Source organism: Epinephelus lanceolatus, chromosome 15, assembly GCF_041903045.1.
Source record: "Epinephelus lanceolatus isolate andai-2023 chromosome 15, ASM4190304v1, whole genome shotgun sequence".
NCBI classification, from domain to species: Eukaryota; Metazoa; Chordata; class Actinopteri; order Perciformes; family Serranidae; genus Epinephelus; species Epinephelus lanceolatus.
This window is the reverse complement of record NC_135748.1, coordinates 23160459-23183600: the sequence shown is the minus strand read 5'-3', so window position 1 is coordinate 23183600 and position 23142 is coordinate 23160459. Positions and strand designations below refer to the sequence as shown.

General features: G+C 42.5%; 2 protein-coding genes across 8 annotated transcripts in view; one reads left to right on the top strand and one right to left on the bottom strand.

Annotated features, from left to right (window-relative positions):
- The first annotated feature begins 17626 nt into the window (after positions 1-17626).
- On the top strand, positions 17627-19944 carry id2a (inhibitor of DNA binding 2a). The gene is made up of 3 exons (XM_033643456.2): positions 17627-18087; positions 18384-18444; positions 19252-19944. Exons 1-2 carry the CDS (start codon positions 17734-17736, stop codon positions 18438-18440), a joined length of 411 nt encoding a protein of 136 aa, XP_033499347.1. The 5' UTR covers positions 17627-17733; the 3' UTR covers positions 18441-18444; positions 19252-19944.
- A 1325-nt stretch (positions 19945-21269) lies between these two features.
- Positions 21270-23142, bottom strand: part of kidins220a (kinase D-interacting substrate 220a) — a 56197-nt gene continuing 54324 nt past the window's right edge. For 6 of the 7 annotated variants that reach the window (XM_033643445.2, XM_078175071.1, XM_078175072.1 and 3 more), the window contains one exon: positions 21270-22827. In XM_033643445.2, coding sequence (XP_033499336.2) covers positions 21934-22827 — 894 coding nt within the window. In that variant the 3' untranslated portion in view covers positions 21270-21933. The remainder of the gene's footprint in view (positions 22828-23142) is intronic. The other variant, XM_033643455.2, reaches the window with a different exon arrangement.

The window sequence follows — 23142 nt, the reverse complement described above, 5'->3', positions numbered from 1 at the left end:
TCATGCCATGTGTATTTTGTGAATCCACTCCCACTTCAAGTCTGTGTGTGCTCTAATTTCATACCAATGCGTTTCATTATTTTTATTTTACCTCACATCCTCAGCATCATTAAAGCAAACAAACATTTTGCACAGAAATCCCAATTAGGGCCGATCAAATATGGCTCCTCGAGCACGGGAGGCACACACGTACACACACCCAGTGTTGCCTTTTTAATGTGTCGTCAAACCATCCGCTAATTCCATTTATACGGATAAAACACTCGCACAAATAGATTACCTGCTACATACGATCCCCTCTTTCACTGTGAAATTGTGGCACAGAGCCACATCCTCCCACTGCTTCATAGTCCATTAAAATACAGATGAGAGTGTTTTACAGCCTGGGCCAACAGCAACGCCTCCCAGCTAATCCACCAACAAACACAAACATCAGATGAATTATCTGTAATGGAGAGGACTCTGTTCTGGCACCGCTGACGGAGAAATGAAACAAAACATGAGTTTATTTTGGTAAATATTTGGATTTCATTTTGATTCTGCTTTTCATGTACGTAATTAGCTGGCAAATATAGATCTGTATAGAAATCCTTGCTTTTTCATCAAGAGGGTGTTGGTGTCTTTAGGTGTGCTTCCAGCAGTTCTTTTCAGAACTGCTTCATGCGTAAACTAGATATGAGAGGAAAGTTTCTTCGCTTTCAGCATTTGAAGAGTTTGTCAACTTCAGCGTCTAAAAATGCACTTTAAGAGGAGAAATCCGCTCTCTGAATCCTCCATCCATCCGTCTATCCGCGGCCAGCAGCACACTTGACAGTTTCACTGGCTCAGGAGCCAAGCAAACAATGCTGCTCTGACAAGCGAATCTCTCCCGTGTCGGAATCTCATCTACTTAAAGCACTATTTATTCAGCACACATCCTTTTAATGCTGAATCTTGGCAATGGCGCATGAAATCCAGCACCTTAATTCCATTAGCTTGTTACTCCAGTAAGTCCCAATAATCTAAAGCTAACTGCAACACATACACAGACCCTGGAAATACACAAGGCATAGCTGCTCCCTCTGGGGCATTTTTAATAACACTAATAGCCTTTAAAGGTTGATTCATTCTACTGATATCAAAGTAAATGGCCACATTAACCTGTGTTGGCTGCGACTAACTGTAGTGGAGCTTGTCACAGCCAGAAAGTAAAAAACTGGTGGCAATATGAATCACAGCAGGTTTTGAGGATTTAATATAATTACATCACAAAGATTTAAAGATGCCACAGCTGAAGAAAGTTGTTATTCAAATGCTTTTTTGTCCTCTCCCGCTGCTGCTTAGTTTCCCACCATCCTGAATGAACCGCCTTATGCTTGATCATAGTCCACGCACAGGGCTGAAGCTATTGTTGATAAGAGACTGAAGCTTCTCTTCAAATGGGGGCTTAGCAAGTGCTGTTCAAAGACTCTGCTCTTCATTTCAAAAGTGACTCGGCTTTTGTTAGTCAAAGTGTGGAGAGGGTCCTTTAAGACCCAGATGCCCTTGGTGGGAAAGAACAGATAAAACTGGTAAAAGTGAGAGAGGCAGAGAAACTGAGATGGAAAAAAAAAAAAGACGGACAGAGAAAACGATGACGGCGCGAGACAGATAATCTGAGAGGGAAAGAGAAAGAGAAAGTAATAGGGATATTAAGAGCATGCCAAAAGAGAAAGGCATGAGAAAGTCTGTGCTGGTAGGTCTGATCCTATGTGAGCCGATGAGATGGGTGGCGGGTGAGGAGGGGTGAGAGATAAGAGCCAAAGAGGATTAGGGCCGTGAGAACCTTTGTTGTTGTGATCAGTTAAAAGCACTGGCTCTCAATGATCCACCTGACCACTTCAGCGTGCTTACAGCAGCAAATCTGCATGTGAGGGACGACAAGACATCTTCAGCAGCTCTTTGAGACAGAGTGGCCCATGCGCGGCCACGTCTGCAGCTGTGGGGACACATTTTTGACCACTGTTTATTCAAAAGTCTCTAAAAAGTGGACAAGTCTGGAAATAAAAGTGTCATATTGCAGTGGAAATGGAGAAAAGCAACACATTCACTGATGGATGATTGTCATGCGATCCCAGGTTGTGTTTGAAATCATCCCTATTCACCATACAGCTCACTATATTGCGTATATAAAAAGTAAATGAAGAAAATGACCAATGGCTTATCAGCTGTTTCTGACTGTCAAGAAATTTGCCAATATGTGTGTAAAAAACAACTTTGACGCTTTCTCCATGATATACCTCAAGGCAAACGTATTTCCCTGTTAGAGAAATGGGGGTGTGGCAGTATGATGACTGCCAACAGCGGGCAGGTGCTTGACAATTTAGAGTGATTCTGGTTCACTAGCACAGGCATGGTGGTAAAAACAAAATTGGCAGGTGCACACGTGTCATGAATCCGATAGTAATTATGTATGCACACTTATTTTGTGCGTAAAGTAAGAACTTCTCTGCGCATGCATGTTAGTGAAAGAGGCCCAGTGCGGATTCTGGAGGGCTTTAGCGGAGTTTGCTCCCTGTTTCTTGCTGGGCAGGTAATGTACAGCAGGTTTTTAGAACTTCTTCACTGAAAACGACTGCCCGCTGTGGACAAAAATGACGCAATGAGAACGGTGTGAGTGAGTAAAGCTGTGGGCCGTAAAACCAAAAGCTAAGAGATGCTTAAACACTCTGTAAAGCCAAGAGAAACTGGAGACAGTTATCTATGGTTTTGTCACTATGAGTTACCCCTTTTACAGTCATTTGATCCATTGTTAATATAAAAATATTGCAGCTGTAAATGTGACAACTTTTAGGTCAATATTATAAATAAAGGATCCAGTATTCCCTCCAGAAATGTATTCCTGGCAGCGTGGAGAGGGCATTGAAACAGTGTTGAGACTTTCATGTTGGAAAATAAATCAGTAAGACCTTATTTTACTGGTCCATAATTTCCTGGGAAGTTTCCTGGAAGGAGCTGTGTAATCTGGTACTGATTACAGGGAGAATGGAGACAAACCTCTGAGACAGTTGTGTGAATTTAAATCCCCTTTTGCACTGCCTCTTCAAGGTGAGAATGTTGCACAGGTAAGCAGGATTTATACTTGTGTGTCAGCTCTATGCAGAGCCTACACCGTAGCCTACACATGTGGCCTACGCCGTTGTGAGCATTTATACGTGTGCTATGGTGTGTCTGTGTCATTTTGCAGTTACACCTCCAAAACACTAGTCGGCGGCAGGGTTTCTGTGAAGTGCTGTAAAGTTTAGTTGATTCAAAACACATTAAACACACATTAAACATGGTTTAATAGTGACAATTTTGAACACAAATACATAAATCAGCTTCACTATAACTCGCAGCATTCACAGACAAACACTTGTCTTTATCTGGACACATTTTTCCCACAAATACAACATGCTAATGTTTTTAGCACAAGCCTATGGCATTTTACATTGTATAAATTAGCTTAGTGGCTAGCGGATATTTCCACTACTCATATAAAGCCTGGGACAACAGCAACATTTAACAAAGGTAACTTCACAAAATTTGGTTCCATTACAACTCACAAGGTTCACCGACAAAACAACTGTCTTATACTAAACATGTTTTCCAAACAAATATAACATGCCAACATTATTAGCACAAGCCTATGGCGTTTTACATTGTATAAATTAGCTTAGCAGCTAGCGGACATTTCCTCTACTCAACTGTAGCCAGGATAAATCACACACAAGACTTTATTGTCTTCACAATTTATTGTTTCTTATCTTTGAAATCAAAGTAAATAAAGCTTTGTTTCCACTGAGGGTAATGGTTTTTTTTAGTTTACAAAAACAGACAGGAGGTCTGCATCGCCGCAACGTTTAGTTATATTTCTGCGGAGGGGCATGTCAGGCTACAGTGTAGGGTGCGGTGTAGGCTCAACGTTGGAGCAGAGCCTAGACTATGCCGTAGGTACGATGTTGATTCAACGCAGAAGTATAAATTCGGCATTATTTTGCCTCGCCATACTTTATAAAATGTACAATCACAGAATGGGGGCACAGAGCTGTGTCACCTTTAAGGCAACAGTGGAGGTAGTAACAGTGCCGAATCCACATCTGTATAAAAGTGAGTGTGATGTTTTGAAGACATCTCGTGTGCGACCCACCGCCGGAGATTTAAAAAGCAGCAGGCAGCAGTTAACACAAAATAAACCTTTAGTGTCGAACTATACAGTGCACAAGAAATCAGCAGACTTTCCATGGAAAACTGCTCTATTCAAATAAAATTATTAAATAAAACTATAAAGTATAATACATTCAAGATGTTAACAACATCTAATGTCTGGTGGGGGCACCCTAGGGGGGGACTTTTACTTATGGCCTATGTATTCCTTAAATCCTGGCTACGGCCCTGTCCTCTATCTATCTATCTATCTATCTATCTATCTATCCATCTATCTATCTATCTATAAAAATACACAAAATTGCCTTTATAATAATGGTAAAATACTGAATGAGACATAGATTGAATTACTTCGGACACAGCCCCAGTTGAAAATCTGGACTTGCTGGAGCACTACATTTTTCACACTTGCTCTGTAAACAATAAATAATGCTTCAAAGACAGTGGAAAGCATCTTGGCAGTGATGGTGTTAAGCTGTTGGCTTAGAATAGAGTAGATTTAAGTGTTTTTCTATTGTGTTGGCATGTCCGTGGGGATGGAAGATTTCTGCAAAATGATCAGAAAAATGCTTGTGGGATTTTCATATAGTCTTTAGTATAGACATTTTCTTTAGTATGGCCATGTGTAACCCTCTGTTGTGTTCTTTTAATGTTGATTCTGTGTTCCTGGTCCAAAATAATCACACTATTAGAGCTGGTTATAAATAATAAATATAATATCACCTATGTTGTGTTAGATCAGTTTAAGTTCTTGGGTTTGAACCTCCTTCTGTTATTTATGGCCTGTAGGCCTCATTGACCCGAACTAACACAAAGCATAATAATAATGTACAAATTATTCTGACTAAAACAAATACTCAGATGAAACATTGTGCTATTTATCAAAGACTACTTTGTGTCAGCGTTTAACAAGGACATTTGTTTTGAAAACAATTCAAATTTTTAAATAGTGGCACAAAATAACATCTGGTGTGTTCCCGCTCAAAACTGACCAGTATGATTTTATTAGTAAAGAGAGGACAGAGGCCCAAAACTACACATAATAATTTAACCATATTACAAAATGATGTCTGAACACATTCTTTGTCTAATGCATCCTCACTGTCAGTTTCCTGGCCTCTCTCCTCCTCACCAGTGTCATGAGCAAAGATATGATCAAGAGTCTCTCATTCAGCATGCCGTTTGGTTGCCTTGCTGCCACAGACTGAATTGTGAGAAAGGACGCTAAAAGCTGTGAGAAAAGTTACATATATTATTGAAACAATGTTGGGATTATTGGTGAGAATTGCCAACAGGTGTGGCTCCCGTGGAGGTTGCAATGGAAGCCAAGAAGGGGAGTGAGGTGTGTGTGCGTGTGTGTGTATTTGCTACATAATGAGGACCGTATGAATGAGGACCGTATGTTTTTAACCAACAAAATGAGAACACTTTTGGGAAGTGAGGACATTTCACCTCACTTCTTCAAGGACCTGTTTGAAGATTAACACTTGGTTTTAATGTTCAGAATAGGGTTACAGTAAAGGTTGAGGTTAAGCGATCTACCATTAGTCAGTGTTGGGCCATCAGTAAGTGTCTCTTGCCCTAGTTTTTGTGATGTGTCCCACACTGTTGGCACTAGTCTGCCCGTGTCGGCTTTCTTTTAAAGCTATTTAGCGTGTTGAATTGGCGTCAGAGACCGTGGAGCCCTTTGGTGAATTAAATCACTCTAAAGTCAAGAGAGCGTGAGATCAAAACAAAGGTGTTATATTAGGAAAGGGGGAGGGGGAAAGGGGGTCTTTAAAGTACCCTTAAGGCCCTGACATACCAAGCTGATGGTTGGCAGTGAGCCCTGCACCATTGGCACTAGTCAGTCCTGTTCAACCCTTGGTGGCTTTTTTCAGCTGATTCAGCATATTTAATCAACATCGGAGACGGCGGAGCCCATCAGTAACAAAATCGCTCTGACTGGTATGACTGTTAGTTCAGCTCAGTGCACAAGAAGAGAAATGGAAGTGAGGAAAGTAAACATATGGCTAAAGTTGAGGAGACGTGAGATGAAAACGATTTGTTATATTAAGTAAGTTTTGATTTCTTAGCCCTCAAGTACTTTGGCAGAAACGGTTCATATTTTTTTGTGTTATTGTTCGCTGGTGCACAGAAAATATTCCTCATTTAACATCAGGGTGTCTTGTCAATTTGCTAACTGGCTAACTTGCGTTTTGAATCTATCCTGTAAGTCTTCCGGTTTCCCTTTTCGAATGACAAATACAGACTATTGCTACCTGCTAGAACAGTTACTTTCTCTCACATAGGTGCAGGACATATGTGCTAGTTGGCTGTAGCCTTTGTGGTGTGTTCAAGTGCAACTTTTTGGCCGAGGCACAGGCAATTTGAGGCGACGCCACAGTCTGCCCACTACCATAGACTGTATATTAAGATGGACGACATGACAGCTCCCCCCAAAGTGAAGCCGAAACATCTCGAACAACCCCTGGGGTCTGGCTGCAACATAGGTCATAAAGCCTGTCCCCTCCATCCCTGTTAGCGGATGGGACATGGGCCAAACTAAAAACTTAAAACACACATCAAATAAACTTTTACCAAAGATGTTTTCTGTTATTTAAGGTACTTTTGTCACACTGCTGTTTGTTCAAGTGTCCCTTTTTCTGATAAGTTTGGGTATAGTTAGTTATCTAATGCTATAAAACAGGGATTTTACAACATGATTGACAACTGTGTGAGCCAATCAGTGGGCTTGCATTCAGTGGTGCTGCTTGTGATTGGTCTGACAGGTGTATGGGCGGGAAACTTGATATTGGAGCTCACTACTGCATAGGCTCTGGCTGCTTCCATCTTTATATACAGTCTATGGTCACTACTAGTTCTTTGATGTTGGTTTGGTGTATCTGTGCCCAAAGGGGCATTGTGTCAGTGAGGGGCCTGAACTCAATTTGATACACTAATTGTAGTCCCACTCATTAATTACTAGTGACCTTACAGTTTTGACTGAGAACACCACATGTGTACAAAAATTAAATAAACCACTGAAATTTAATGTAACCTTACAAAATGTATTTTGTGTTCAGACACCCTGTATGGACAGATTAATAAAACTTTATGACAATCAGATTAAATAAACTACATTTTTCAGAGAAAAAACTTGACAGTCCAACTTGACCAGAACACATCAGGAGGATTAGAGCCCACAAAAGCCGAAAAAGAAACTATGGCGTCCTCTGTTGTATAATCTTGTTCAAAAATCTTGAGGAGTTATGAATGTGTGCATTACACCAGAATGCTATTTGTTATGGCAGCACCTAGCAGCTCATAGCCTACTGGTGCAGCCTTTCTCCAAACACCAGACACATAATTTACCTCAGTAGAAACAACACAGGCATGGGTGGTCAGATGGGCATATAGGACAGAGCAATGAATCAGCCCCGACGGACCTGTTCTCTGTTTTCACAGAAAGGACTGTGTTTCCTACATTAACTCTCTCTTCCCTCTGCGCTGTATAAATAGATAAAGATTGAGTAAGAGCGAGATGACTGTGGTCAGAAGCTTTAGGGTTATAAGGAAGTGGGCTCTGCTGCAGTACAGAGATACAGCAGAAGGAAACAGAGTTCTGCTGAGGTGGAGAGCTCAGTCCTAAATGTTGTGCTCTTATGTTCCTGCTCTGCTCTGTCTGCACGGGTCTGACGGGGTCACTATAGTGGATCATGACCTGAATACTGTTGAGGCCCTGTAGCTGGTGGCACCAGCTCTTCATAAGTTCAAATATAGCCTAGTAATAACATAAGTGCTTACTCAGAGGAGATTTATGCATCACTTAATTGAAATAGGGTGCACCACACAATATTGCTAAATATTCACACTCAGTAGGTGCCAGGTATAGCTACTGCTCAGCTAATGTAACTGAGCTAACTGGCAAAGTTAATGTTAACTTGCTAACATATCACCCATTTAGAGTGAGAAATGAAAGAGTTAAAATGAAATATTGTCGACACATCTGACCCAACAATTATGTAAACTAATTACATTTCATAAAAATAAGTAATACAATATGCTTGGAATAACAACATTACAGTACCCCAATAATGCCTAAATTACCTATTAATGTTGGCTAGGTTAGCATAATCGGATATTTCCCCTCAATTTCTTGTGAAAAACAAACTATATGATGAAATAATTGATTTTAAATCGCTGCATACTTGCATTAACCCTTTGAAACCTGAGCAAATTGGTTTGATTTCTTTCAAAAACATGGGGACAATGAGCAACCTGAAAGAAACGGCCCCAAAATTTGCAAGAAATTTGTAAAAAGTTACAAGAAAATTACTTGAAAATAACTTTTTAAAGTGCTAAAAACAAAAAAAGGTATGTGTACATTTTTCTGTAACATAATTTTGAAGATAAAATTATAACAATTCTAAATTTATTTTTTTGGACATTTGTCACTGTTTCTTTTGGTTTTGTTTTGTTTTTGTTTTTTTCTCATAACCCTCCTCCTGTTTTTTAAGCTAATTTTTAGGTCCCTTTCTCTTCACATTTTACTAATTTCTTGCAACTTGTGGGATATTTCTTGCCAGGTTGCTCATTGCCTTTTTCCCCTATGTTTTCGAGAGAAATCAAAACAATTTGCTCAGGTTTCAAAGGGTTAAATAGTTTAAATAGTTTGTGAAGGGTGTCCAAATGCAGCACAATAAAACTGATGTCGATCCAGGTTTCAAAGGGATAACCGAGGATTATGTGTCAATTTGAGCCCTTAGAAGTGTCATTTTTGATAGTCATGCTACAGCTTGTAATGCTAATGTGACTTCCTGTTTGTAGAACACTAGAAAAATCAACTGTTATTACATAGCTGACAAAACAATCACACCACAAGGTCCATTTAATTGATATTCCAGAGCTTTCAATCATATCACATGATTTTCCTTGGCAAATGTACTGTTCTGGGTTGTCGTGGAATTGTTCAGATCTCCAATTCCTCTGAACACTTTATGGACTTCTCGTCCATTTTGGCTAAAAGGTCACTCTGGAACAGCTAAAGAGACCTTGTGGTGAGACTGTTTTTTGTGCCACTGGTTCAAAAGGTCGAGAAAGAACTTTCAATTGCAACATATTTTAGATGATTTTAAAGGAGACGTACAAGACCTCGCTTATTCAGGTTGTCTGTAATCTGTCCTAAACATGCTAAACCAGCAGCTAGCAGCTAGCAATGTCTACAGAATGAATAGCCCTAACAACAGTGACAGCGCTGACAGAGATAATGGTGTTAACCATAGGGGGGAACTGCTACGCTTTTGCTACAACACTGTGGGTTGTTAGCAGTAACCACTGTATGGGCGCAGTGCAGAGCAATTGGCTTGCCAATGGAATACACACAAAGAGAGCCTCATATCACGCACACGCCTACGGACTGCCTACCACAACAACAAACAAAGAAGACAACACACACAGGAGTGTGACCTCATTTTCTGGTCAGGATGCCATTAATCCAACATATCTTTACATAGCAAATCATTTTTTGCTGCTGTATTAATGTTCTGGAGATTATAAACAGCTTCTTCTTTGAACATAATAGTAGTGTAACTCTTTGTTTTGGTGTTAAACACAAAAACAAAACAGCTATGAAAGAGTAATGATCAACATTTGCAAGTTTCCTGAAATGAAATGTAACATAAGAGTGGACTGTTTGACACACACCATCTTCAAGACACACACATACACCAAAAAAAACATGTCACCACAGAATCCAAGAAGTCTCAGGCCAAGGTGGTATCAGAAGCTAGTTTCAGGTCTCGTATACATTCTCAATTCCCCTTGGAATAGAGGAACCTGACCGCCTGCACACTGGGATTGAAACGACACCAACGTCATCACTTTGCTCACCAAAGCTTCTGTCAGAGATGATGAGCAAAGGCCCAGTGAAATGGCATTATATTGACTGACTCACTGGTCATTAACACCAAATGTTAATGGTGATCATTTTCTGCAACATAACTCCGTGACAGATAAGACACCTCCGTTCTCTCTGCCTCATCAAAATCTGATCTGATTTCAACAATCATCCTCTGACAGTACGTGCGACTGGAAACCACACTGTCATACTCCCTGTGTGAAAGTGGAGATATGCAGATATCTGATTACTGGGGTACAGGCTGCTAGCTGCAGTGACAGCTGTGCCGCCGTGATAGGTGGGCGACACAGCAATGTTAACGTGTGATTGTATGCCAACGAGCAATATTGCCCAAAAGTTAAACTGCAGCCAACTTTTCCACACTGCCAACTGGTTGGTGGTTGTCACGCTGGCCAAAAGATCTGAGTGGTTCAACTCTAACGGAAAAATAAGTTGATTTTTAACAACTTCGGATGACTAGTTGCTCGAGTTGTCTAGTTTAGGTTCTTCATTCATTTATCATATTCATAACAATTAGAGAGAAGTTGTCACTGGCAACAAAAATACTTGAGTCTGAGGCTTCTGCTCAGGTTAAAATGAGGTATAAAGTATATGTAAAACATAAGATAAAGGCAAACTGTAAACAGGAATGTAGTAAATGCATATGCATAATGGTAAGTATAAACATACCGTATCTATGCATATATATAAGCATAAAGTAAAAGTAAAATAAATGTGTACAGTGAGCTCAAGAGTTCAACAGTCTTACGGCCTGCGGGATGAAGCTGACCCTGAGCCCGTCTACACTGTAGTTGCAGGGTAGAGCATTATATATATTTCCATGGCTCAGCTGTCCACCTCCATCCTCCACCTCCTGTCTCATCTCCTGCAGCCAGCTGTGTGTTGTGGAGGAGTGGTGTGTGCGGGGCAGAGGAGGACCGGCCTCCAGGGAGGCTTGGAGTGGCCACTCCACGACCAGCCTGGAAGGCACTCGGGCAGCCATGGTGCCTTTGTCTCCCAGTCCAATCTGGCCACCTCATCTCTCCCATCCACCCATCCATCCATCCATCTCTCCCAGTGCTTCCTGCCTGCCCGTGCGCCTGCTGCAGCCTCTCACGTTACAATAGAGCCAGGCCTTGATGGCTGTTGCTCAGAGAGCAGAGAGAGTCTCATCTGGACCACAGGAGAGACTGAAGAGAGGTGGGAGGTGGACAGGGAGGAGGACAGCGACAGACCAGATGTATTTTAGTCAATGCCCAGACTGATTGAATCAGAGCTACTTTGTACCTGGATGAAGTCGTTTTCATTTTTTCACAAAGAAAAAACAGATGAACTAATACTGATTAGTGATTACGGCTGTTTCACAGAGTTTTTTCATGATTACAATGTCCAGTGACACTCAGACTACCTGCAGAGATCTGAACGTTGACTGACTGTTTATATGTCGTAAAACTTTAGTCAAAGCCGAGTCACAATTTAACGCCCAGTCCCTTTTACTAGCCCAGTGTGGCTACACATTTCAACAAATAAAGGCCTGTCTCAATTAGACGCCTGTTACAGTGTTACAGCTAACCCTCTGCCTGTTACAATTAACCCCACTATGAGGTACGTTGTAACGTGGTAGGTTGTAACATTTCACTTCCACCACTTCTCAGTGCAATTGTAGAAGAAAGGTAAGTTCTAGTTCATACAACTGCGATTAGACAATGGGTGGGCATCTCGGTAGACCAACAGAGGGGACAGATGTACTGAGTCTGGTAGATCAGTTTTCTCTGTTAGAGCTACAAACTATTGGAACTCAGTACCAAGTGAGATAAGACAGTGCAACAGCTTTGTTGGTTTTAAATTTAAGAGAAAATCATGGCTAAAATCAACCCAATCATGTACCCATTACACATGAGCTCACTTAATCTAACACTATGAAGTCTTGTTATATCTCAATGTTGTGTTGTCTTGCTGTTGATATTGCTGAACTGTTGTGTCATGAATATGTTCTACTTTGTGACTGTGTTTTTTAAACAATAGTGTCTTTTAGCAGAGACATTATTGTCCTTTTCCTGCCCAGGGACTACACATGAAAATTAGCTTATAGCTAATGCGGAATTTATACTTCTGCGTTAAGTCAACGACCTAGCTACGGCGTAGGCTCTGCGTCGACATGGAGCCTACACCCTAACCTACACCGTAGCCTGAGATGCACCTCCCCAGAAATGTAACTACACGTCGCGGCGATGCAGACCTCCTGTCTGTTTCTGTAAGCTGACACCATTTCCCTCAGTGGAAACAAAGCTTTTATTTACTTTAATTTCACAGATAAATGATAAATCGTGAAGACAACAAAGCCTTCACAAAAATAGCATTTTAAGCCTTGTGTGTGATTTATCCTGGCTTCATTTGAGCAGAGGAAGTCACCGCTTGTCGCTAGGCTAATTTATAAAATGTAAAATGCCATACGCTTGTGCTAATAATGTTAGCGTGTTATATATGGTTGGAAAACGTTTAGTATAAGACAGTTGTTTTGTTGGTGAACCTTGTGAGCTGTAATGGAGTTACCTTTGTTAAATGTTTCTGTTGTCCCTGGCTTCATATGAGTAGAGGAAAAGTCCGCTAGCTGTTAGGCTAATTTATACAATGTAAAATGCCATAGGCTTGTGCTAAAAACATTAACATGTTGTATTAGTGGGGAAAATGTATCCAGATAAAGACAAGTGTTTGTCTGTGAAAGCTGGGAGTTATAGTAAAACTGATTTGTGTACTTGTGTTTGAAATTGCGACTATTAAGCCATGTTTAGTGTGTGTTTAAAGTGTGTTTTGAATCAACTAAACTTTACAGCACGTAACAGAAACCACACCGTTGACTAGTGTTTTGAAGGTGTAACTGCAGAGTGACACAGACACACCACCGCACAAGTATAAATGCTCACAACGGCGTAGGCGACGTGCATAGGCTATGGCGTAGGGTCTGCTGCACAAGTATAAATTCCGCTTAACCCTGGTGCAGCTAAGTAGCTGTTCACTGTCCCTGTTAAATAATAAATAAATAAATGGAAAAAAAACAATAACTGTTTTTTTAGCAGAGATGTGCATGTTCTTAACATAAAACAAAAAATATATAATCTCAAACACTTTTAATAACATTCAGCCCACACTAAAATGTGTTACATTGTGTCCCGATCTCCCCTATTTTCTTAGGCTGTGGAACATTATAATTGTCTTTTTTCCTATTCTCTGACATTTTACAGACATGACAATTACCCACTTCATAAAAAATAACTGGATGGTTAAAAGATGATAAAAAATAATCTTAGTTGTGCACCAGACTGCAATGTAAGCACCAATAAATGTGGCTAATACGCAGTATGTGCCAGATTTCAGCTGCCTCTTCACCCCCCTTTCTGCATTTCCTCCTGGTGTCACCACACCGCTGCTGTTTGGGGGTGTATAACAGCAGACCACGCCCCACAGGGTCGACGCTGCTACAAGAGTCCCTGCGCCACTCTTTGATGTGTACACTCCTCCACGCGACAGGCGCGTGGCAGCCCGGCGGAGAAAGAGTAGAGCGCGAGAGTTTGCACTACTTTGGGACGGTGGAGGGTAAAAATATTGATTTGCGGTACTCGGCTGGTGTTACTGGGAAGGACACGGACTGTGAAACAAGCGGAATTCAGGGTATTTTGTGTAAATACGCGGTTTGTAGAGGCAGGGGTGGGAAAATATATAAATTAAATCAGGGCACAGAGCAGAAATGAAGTGAAAAACAGCTCGACTCTGTTTCTCAGCACATTTCAATGTGAGTTTACCTCACTTTTTAAGGTGTTTTTTAATCTTACGCACGGTTAAGCTCTAGTTTCTAACTTTTAATAGTCGCAGTTTACAGTTTCCTATCGACAATTCCGCGTCTTGTTTTAATATCCGTCACTGTGTCATGACTTTAACCTCAGCACAGGTCACACAAAAACTTTCTTATTTTCTGTCATAAAAATAATTTTGGCATAACTAAAAAATAAATCATTTCAGCTTGGCCTAATATTTCCTGGGAGGCTGCAGTGCTGGGCTGCAGGGCGGAGGATCTACTTGTTGACCGGGGCGCAGACAGTCCGACGCCGGGGCTGCAGGGCGCTCTGCAGCCGGCTGGCAGCTCCGCTTTGTTGTCTAAACCTCATCTCCTCAACCCAAACTAATAGGCTGCTGACCGGGAAGAGAAGGGGGGAATATGGAGGCTTGTATTTGTTCAGCTGAGGGGCAAAAGACACTTTGGGCAAACTTCTAAAAATGACTCGTGGCTCTTAACTTGTGCGTGGGCTGCGTGGGAAAAGGCGTTTTTGGTCACCAACTTTTTTTTTTTTAGGTTCTCGCCCCATAAAGTTTGCAAGGCATATGGTGAATAAATAAATACATTTACAGGGCCATTCATACACTTTGACAGCTTTACTACAGGGTCAGCTTCAGCTGAGGGTGGTCATCATGCTAAAACATCTGGAAATAAGTATTAAACATGTCTCACTGTATTTTCATCTACAACATGTCTCAGGGCAGATTGAGTCCTCCCTGGATAAACAAATAGAGACAAAACTTAGAGTTCAGCTGTTCAAGTTTAGTGTTACTGAAGCCAAACTTAAGCTTCTTTAACCTCAATGATTTAAAACTTTTAGAAACATTTAGATAAATCTGTTAATGAGTGAAAATATCTTTCAAGTTGACTTCTTCCACTTCCTTTCAATCTTAAACCTTAATTAAGACTGTTTCTCAAACCCAAACTGACTGACAGGGTTAGAGAAGAGTGGATTTAAATGGTTTAATTTCAGAAAACAAAAAGATGACATTCATTTAGCACCATGAAGTAGCCTAAAGAATATGACAGTGAAATTGGTGCAGCAATACTGCAGTGTATAAATGTTCAATTGCAGGTAAAAGTACTCTTAAAATGTAACTTAGTGGGATTTTATTAGCAAGAAAATACACTCAAATTCCTGTGAGTGTCATACTTTTAGCACATATATTAAATTGATTGATTATTATTTACGGTGCATGAAGGTGTGAGTGTTTTATTGTGGTAAATGTGAGCTCATTTTAACAAGTGTGTTTTGTATTTAGACAGTGCATTATATTTTATTAGGTCATAATGTTTTATGTAGAATCTGTGAGGTTACTGGGAACTACATTTATTACTGTAATTGGGTAAAAAAGTAGCCTTATGTGTGATAAAAAGGAAAAAGGAGGTGTAAAGTACAAGAATCAAATGTGTACAGTACTTGAGTAACTGTAGCTGGCCACCACCGAAAAAGAAATCCGCAGCGACCCACATCCCGCGTCCCAAAACTTCCCCGGTTCGGCTCCTGGGTTGATCAGCTGAGAACCACCTCTGATTGACAGCCCCGAAACCCCGTCTCCATGGAAACCGCCTCAGCGGCGCCGCGAGGGCTGGCTCGAGGGCTGCTGTGAATGGGGTGACGTCACGGCGCCGGCGCCAGAGAGTCTGCTGCTCCAAAGACAGAGAGCGAGAGCGAGGGGAGAGAAGGAGGGAAAGGGAAACAGGGAAGAGGAGAGGAGAGGTAGGGGTGAGGCTGCTGCTGCTGCCGGAGGTAGTGAAGGTGGAGGTTCGCGCGGCTTCGCACCGACGTGCTCTTGCGCCAATTCATCACCTTTCCTGTCAGGCATCAGTCATGGGCGTCGCGCGAAAATGTCCACAGCTGTGGGAGCGAAAGGAAGACGGGGAGAAAATGGAAAAATCCTATTGCACCAGATGTGGACACAGACTGCAGGAGCTCCAGATTATATTAGAAATGCATAAAAAGGCAGGATCGCCAGACAGCTGAAGGAGAAGCTGTCCGTGCCTGCTGAAGAGAACCGCGCGTAAAAACACAATGACACAGATGGTGTTTTGCTGGATTTTGGAAAATACTGCAAAACATTTCACTGACATTTTCTGCGACTGGGAGGCAAAAATCATCATTACATAGATTATTATAGGTCAGAGCAATTTACTTTGTCCTCATCATCTCTGCTCTGTGCTTTTTAGAAAGATCCTACCTGCCTCTGCAGCTCCTTTCGTCCATACTCCGGCTTTTAGAATTTCCTTGCTTGTGTCTTTCACCTGAATTGTCCCTGCAAAATAAAACCAAAGCATCAAACTCATCACAATCTCCATCCTGAGTGTTCACACTGACCCCTCCGCCTCTTTAAAAACACTGATTTGATTTTTTTTATCGAGGAAATGTAATCCACAAAGCAAAAAATCAAACACATCACAACACCCCCCACTGCCCCCGGGGGCAATTAGTTAGTGCAGCATCAAACAGCCCCTCCACCACCATCTGAAGAATGAAGCGTGTAATTCCTACAAACAAATGGCTCATTCAGAAAACATTAAAGTGTCAATAGTAGTTAATCACCTCTTCACGATGCTCACGATATGAAAGGCACATTTGCGGGGGCCATGACTAAATGAACTTTGACACAACATGCTCAGGTGACAATTAATAACACTCAAGTGCACAGGACCTTAACTGATGCGTTTAGATACGCACAGCCACTTAAAACACACGCTGGGTAAAAACACTTAAATATGGTGCGCACAGAAAGCCTTAAAACACTTTAATTATTATATTTGTCTGACTGTGATAAACAGTGCATTAAAGTTGTCCATCAAAGCCTCATAATTTATATATTTCCTGGTCATACTGTGCGCACCATCTCCAAAATTCACATTACTACACTTCACTAGTAAATTTGACACACTGCTGGTCACAGTGGATAAAAGATAGACAATCCTAAAGTGCGTCAAATTTCTAAATCATATATTTCAGTCAAGTGTCACCACATATGATCAAAGAAATCCCCAAGCTTTATTTTCTCGTGCGTAAAAACCCTACCAAGTATTTGTCTTATCGCCGGTTTGACCAGTTTCCTGGTGTAACCTGTTCCCACTCAAACATTTCACTCTCAGTTTGTTATTCAGTGTCAGAAACTTGCCTTCAGACACACACAGACACACCGGTCCGGGCTGAGGTGAATTAAGAATCATCAGACGCGCCTGATCTGGTGTCTGTCATCACTGCTCCTCCAAACACCTGCACATTGCGACTAAATGTAGAAGAATGAGAGATTACTGATGATATATGAGCACTATGTGTGTGAGATAAGTTATCAAATATTAACTCTGGCACCGTTAAATTCATTTTTATTGTGAATTGTAAAATTATTTTTCAATTTTTTGCTTGATTTTTATTATTAAACTCAAGATCGAGTTTAAACTGTGAAGGCAGGTACTGGCGCGTGCTCACACCTTGTCCATAGTCAATTGACAGCCATGCGAATCATTAATTTTCTTGATCAGAAACAGGTAAGGGCTTAATTTTCCAAATTGCCCACCGGAGCTGCTCAAGAGCCCTCTGGGTTCCGCCTCCAACATGCGTTGCCACTGGTAACGCGGCGGAGAAGAGGAGGGATCTGAGCAGCAGAAGCCAATAGGAGAGCTAAAACGCGCTGAGTGGCAGAGGACTGTTATCCAATCAGGGCGTTTGACCCGCCTGTGTCGCATGCCCAGCCTGCTGCCTATATAAACCACTCTGACAGCTTGGTAATCCAGTCTGATCGCTGATCGTCTGGCAAAAACAGGACCTAAAAGAAGCAAGATATCGCCACGCACAACCCCCCCCCCCTTCATCTCGTCTAACTTAACACTGACAAAAATGAAAGCAATAAGCCCCGTGCGGTCCTTCCGGATAAACAACGCGAATTTATCAGAGCACTCCTTGGGAATCTCTCGGAGCAAGACCCCGGTGGATGACCCGCTCAGCCTGCTGTACAACATGAACGACTGCTACTCCAAGCTGAAGGAGCTGGTGCCCAGCATCCCCCAGAACAAGAACGTCAGCAAGATGGAAATCCTGCAGCATGTCATCGACTACATCCTGGACCTGCAGATTGCGCTGGACTCCAGTGTCGCACTAACCAGCCTGCATCACCCTGCGCGGCCGGGGCAGGCTCCATCCAGGACCCCTCTGACCACCCTCAACACAGATATCAGCATCTTGTCATTACAGGTAATTACGCTGTAGCTAAACCAGATCTCTAATTGGGGGGGGACGATAGCCCGGTGTGTTGTGGAAGATATTATATTTGTGCGCATAGCCAGCGCGCCTTTGTAAGCCCTATGCGTAACTCGCACAAAATGGCTTGTTGGAAAAGAAAATGGCATGTTTCTTTTTTTTTCTTCCTTTTGTACAGAATGAGATGAGGAAGAGATCCGACCTACATAACACACTGTGCAATGCCAGACACCTCGATCGGATGCTGCGTAAAGAATTAACATTTGGTCTGTTTGTTTGTTTGTTTTCAGTCCCCGGAGTTGCCATCAGAGCTGATGACAGATGACAGCCGGACTCTGCATCGTTAAAGCGGTAAGTAGGCTGTCCTCATGTCTGCTGCTGCATTCTGTCCAGGGCTTTTAGGCTCCGCTACAGCCTGTCTCCCAGTCTGCTGGAGCAGAATGGACTAGAATTACCATTTACCAATCCATTTGTTCTCTGCTAATGTGGTTGACGTCTCACGTTGCTGTAATGCTCCCAATATGTTTTGCATGAGAATGCGGCGCATCACTGGGGCGTCAGTTGTGACAAGGTTGACTTGAATCCAAATTTGATCATACATGAAACACAAAGATCACACCATAGGGCTGCTGAATGTGTCAGTAAGGTGACCCTGATTAATCGAGTAAGTCATGTGCTGTGTCTTAAGATATTTTGCTGGGAGTTTAGTGGAATGAAATGGAAGATATTCCTCCAGGCAGCTCGGGTTACTGTATATAAGTAGCAGTCGTCAGGGTTGTATTATACCCTCTTGTGTCTATAATGAAGAGCATCTGCAACAGGAAAATAATGGCTGTTTGGATTACTGCTACTACGATGTCTGCACATAATTGGTACAAGAAGTGGGTAGGCGCCAGCTGAGCGGCAATTACACTGATTCTTCCCCAGATTGTAGGCTGAAGTTGTGCGAAAAGTGTGTGTGCGCGTCCCCCCCTTTTTTCTCCCCTCTCTGTCTCCCTCTCTCTCTGTGTGTGTACATCTGGAGCGCAGGGTTTGCTTAGTATTGGGAGTGTTTGGTTAAATGTTAAAAACTGCGGCTTCCTCCCTGGCGCCAGTCTGTCCGGATCTCTGCCCTGTTTGCATTTTCTAAACACGCCTCTCTTTCTCAATCTTTTGCAGGTGTTTGGTCAAGACGCAAAAACACACACAGGACCTGGGGAGCAGGACTTTCCTCCACCCCCCCTCACCCACCACCACCACCACCACCACCACAACCCTCTTCTCCAACCTCTGTCCTCCAGGCCTGGATTTTTTTCTTTTTTCTTCTGACGCTGAAATCAAGAGACTTTTGCTTATTATGGGACAATCTTATGTGATGTGTTTTCTGTTTGGACACTTCATTATTATTTAACTTAAGACTTTTTTTTATTTGTGGGTCCTTTCTGGAAATGGAAGGCGCGTTATATTCCCGACAGTGGGAGGAAAAACGAGATTATTGTCACAAGGATTATTCCCCCCCTCCTCTTCTCTCTCACACACCCTCCCTTGTCCCCCTCTCCTTGTTGAAGTCTTCGCTTTTTTTGCGGAGGTGGGAACGTGAATAGAAAAGACAACTTGGTTAGTTACTGTAAAAAGTTTAGTCTTGTCTTGTCAGAATTGTTGGCACATGAAGGACTGGACGTTGTTTAAAAAAAAAAAGTTAAAATGAAAGAATGAAACCTTGTGAACTCTTATCGGGAGTTTATCTTGTATAGTTGCAGGAATTTGAAACTTCTGCAAAAGTGTAATGTTGTACTTAATTATGCTGAAACTTTTTATAAAAGTAATGTAAATTGTACCTTTTTTTTATACAAAAATAAATCAAAAACGCAACTTGAACATGTTTCATTTTGGGGGAAAGGGGGGAGAAGTGAATGCTGGTGTTCAGGAGACATCAAAATTAGTGCGTAAAATCCGTTTCCCAGCTGTGCGTCCAGCTGACTTTCTATAAGGACATGTACAGTGAACATGTGACGCACTTCAAAAAAAAAAAAAAAAACAAGATCCCACAACAAAGTGTCCTTATCAGACCTGCAGTATGTGACCTATAATAGTCCGAAAACACAGCGTCAACACTTCCCTCGAGGCAAACACGACCCGGAGGCGCACAGTTGCATAAAAGCTTATTTAAGGCGCACTGGCTGCACTTTTACTTTCTCACATGCTATGTAAAGTAAATAGGATTAAATGGTTGAGCGTGACAGGCTGAGCCATTAAATCACTGGGCTGTAGGGCTGTTGGTTTAAAACAAAAGTGGAAAATTGTGGAAATTTAAAGTTGAGGTGAAACTGGGCCGGTGATGCGTTTATGATTCCAACAGTAATATTCAACTTCATTAGAGAGGTAATTTCTTATGTTTAAACAGCACTTTGGTTGGGCCTGTGTTGCCTATAATACACCTAAGACCAAACAGCACTGTGTGACTCTATCAGCCACATTAATTTGAGTATAATAGTGAATGTGAATGTAAACGACCAGATAATATGGACAGAGGAGCGATGGTAGGTAATTCAGCCTCTAACTAAAATTCTAGGGGTGACAAATTAGCTGTTCTTGAATGCTCCACAGTATAACTTGGCAGTGGGCACGGTGCTGTAAAGGTGATATCAGAGGTTTAGATGACTGTGGTAAGAAAATCTAACACAACCCTGTAGTGGAAACCCAACTGTCAATCATCTCTTCCCTAAAATACAGCATGGCTTCTCCAATATTTTCACACCACAGAACCGTCAACTAAGCATGTAACCCCAGGGACCACTTTAAGGGGTCTGTCTTGATTAGGTGTGTAAGCTGTAGGAAACTATATTTACATGATAACACTATTAATTAAATAATTATGTATAAACTTTAAGATTGCTGTACAAAGTGTCTGCAAACCTCCTCAGATGACCCCTGCAGGTCCACGCACCCCACATTGAGACTCACTGAGCTGAAGTTGTCACCCTCAGTAGTGTAAAACACTGACAGGCAGAGTCCGTGACACCAGCCTGCAGCACGTTTGTATGGAGAGTGCGCCATCTATCGGCGGATATAAATCCTGTCAGTGACGCCCTCCCTGTGCTGTCACCCTGCCTGTTCTTCTGCACTGCAAAGCCTCTCCCTACAAACTGCTGATTTCCCTGCAAGAAAAGAACAGAAAAGCGGAAACATGAGACTAATTTTCAAGGGTCCACATAGCAAAATGTTTATTGATTCACAGAACACCATTTCACAAGGAACTTTGGAACAATCACCAGTGCATGCACTTTTTCTTTCACAATATCTGCCAACAGCACACGGCACCGCTGTCTTACACTGCCATCTATTTGAATTATTTTAAGTACCAAACACAGCACTGCACAAAACACTTAGGAGGCTTAAGTTCTCAGTAACCTGGAGCTTTTTCCTTTTTCAGTCACGACTACATTTCCTGAAAACCACTTTTTTTTTGTAACTTACAACGTCCACAACATTAACATTCCATCACTAGACTATTCTCGTAACGGCACCACATTCACATGAGAAATAAATCAAACCTAAATGATTTAAAAGCATGGGACAGTTAACGCAATCCCAACTGACTGAGTAATTTTTGGTATCATTAACCTCCAAATGTAATTAATAATGTGGCGTATGATTTGTCATGGCTTAAATAAAGGTGATATTTTTTTTTACTAAAGCTAAAGATTCACAGCAACACTTCCTACGTTTCCTTCGTAACAGTAGAACACACACCTACTCCAATTCTTTGGAACACGCCACAACACCAACAGTATAATAACATCACCATTAACATCTAGAACAACCGTCTATGTGACCCTTGACAAAACAACGACCAGCTTCTCAGAGGACGCTCTCCCTCTCGTCTCCCAGGCTGATGGTGCGCAGGTTCTGGTTGTGGATGGCGGCAGTTGTGGTGTTAGCAGTGCTGCTGCTGCCGGGGGTGATGATGATAGGTGTCGAGATGATGCTGGAGGAAGAGGTGGTGGACTCCATGCCTGTAATGTTAGCCGGCTGCTGGTGGCTGTTGTTGGTGTTAGTGTTGGTGGTGGTGGTGTCGTCAGGGCTGTTCACGTTGTTGTTGAGGGTGCTGCTGCTGGTGGTGCAGTTGAGGTTGCTGACCCCGCTGGACGGCCATCCCTCATCTGGGCTGCTGGCCATTAGGCTGGCCTCGGACGGAGCCTCGGAGCAGATGGACATGCGGGCCACCGCCGTGTCCTGCAGGCCGCTCAGGCTGCTGGGGAGGAGGCCTCTCTTCTTCACCAGGCCCTCCAGCTCCAGCGCTTCTCTCCCTCTGTCGCTGTCTCCTTCGGCCTCCTCCAGAGAGCGGTCTGAGGAGCTGTCGCTGGAGCGCATCCCTGAGTCGGACGAGTCCTTCTTATCCAGGAGGATTTCGGTGAGGAAGCCAGGCTTGGTCAACAGCCCAGTGGGCTGGGAGCCGCTGTGGGACGACAGAGCACCAGCTCTTGCCTCTTTGTGGAGGAGAGGTGTGGTGTTGTCCGCTTCTTCTGGGCCGGAGTCTTCGTCGTTGGGCAGCTTGTGGTAGTACGCCCCGGCTCCCTTCTTCCTGCAGCCTGGAGTCCTGGACGACGCGCTGTGGTCCAGCTTCTCGTCCTCTTCACTGATGGGGTCAAGAGGCTGGGCATCGGTCCCTGAGGGGAAGTCTGTGGCATCGCTAGGCTTGGAGCCTCTCTTGGTGAAGGACTTGCGGCTGTCTTGGTCAGCTCCTTCTTTGGCCTGAGGAGAGGAAAGAGGATCCAATGAAAAGAACATGAATGTATACAGTATCTTGTGTGTTTGGCCAAGAGGCCTCTGAACAGGGGATTCCTGTCTCTACTTTATGTGCCAAGAGAAACAAAGAATATAAGCCAATAATTAAGAAGAAGAAGCAATGATCTCCCATTTCCCATCCCAGAAGAAGAATTTTTGCTGTTGCACAAGCAAGAGGAATACAACATTTAAAAACACAAGTTTAAGAGAGACATAACAAACAGGCCCAGAAACCACGTCTACACGAGTTAATGACAACGGCGACCACACTAATCTCACAGC

Bases quoted from the DNA above. Each gene is read 5' to 3' on its own strand.
- id2a (XM_033643456.2), top strand. From the start codon at position 17,734: ATGAAAGCAATAAGCCCCGTGCGGTCCTTCCGGATAAACAACGCGAAT. The intron at 18,088-18,383 runs GTAATTACGCTG...GTTTGTTTTCAG, and splicing joins TCAGCATCTTGTCATTACAG to TCCCCGGAGTTGCCATCAGA.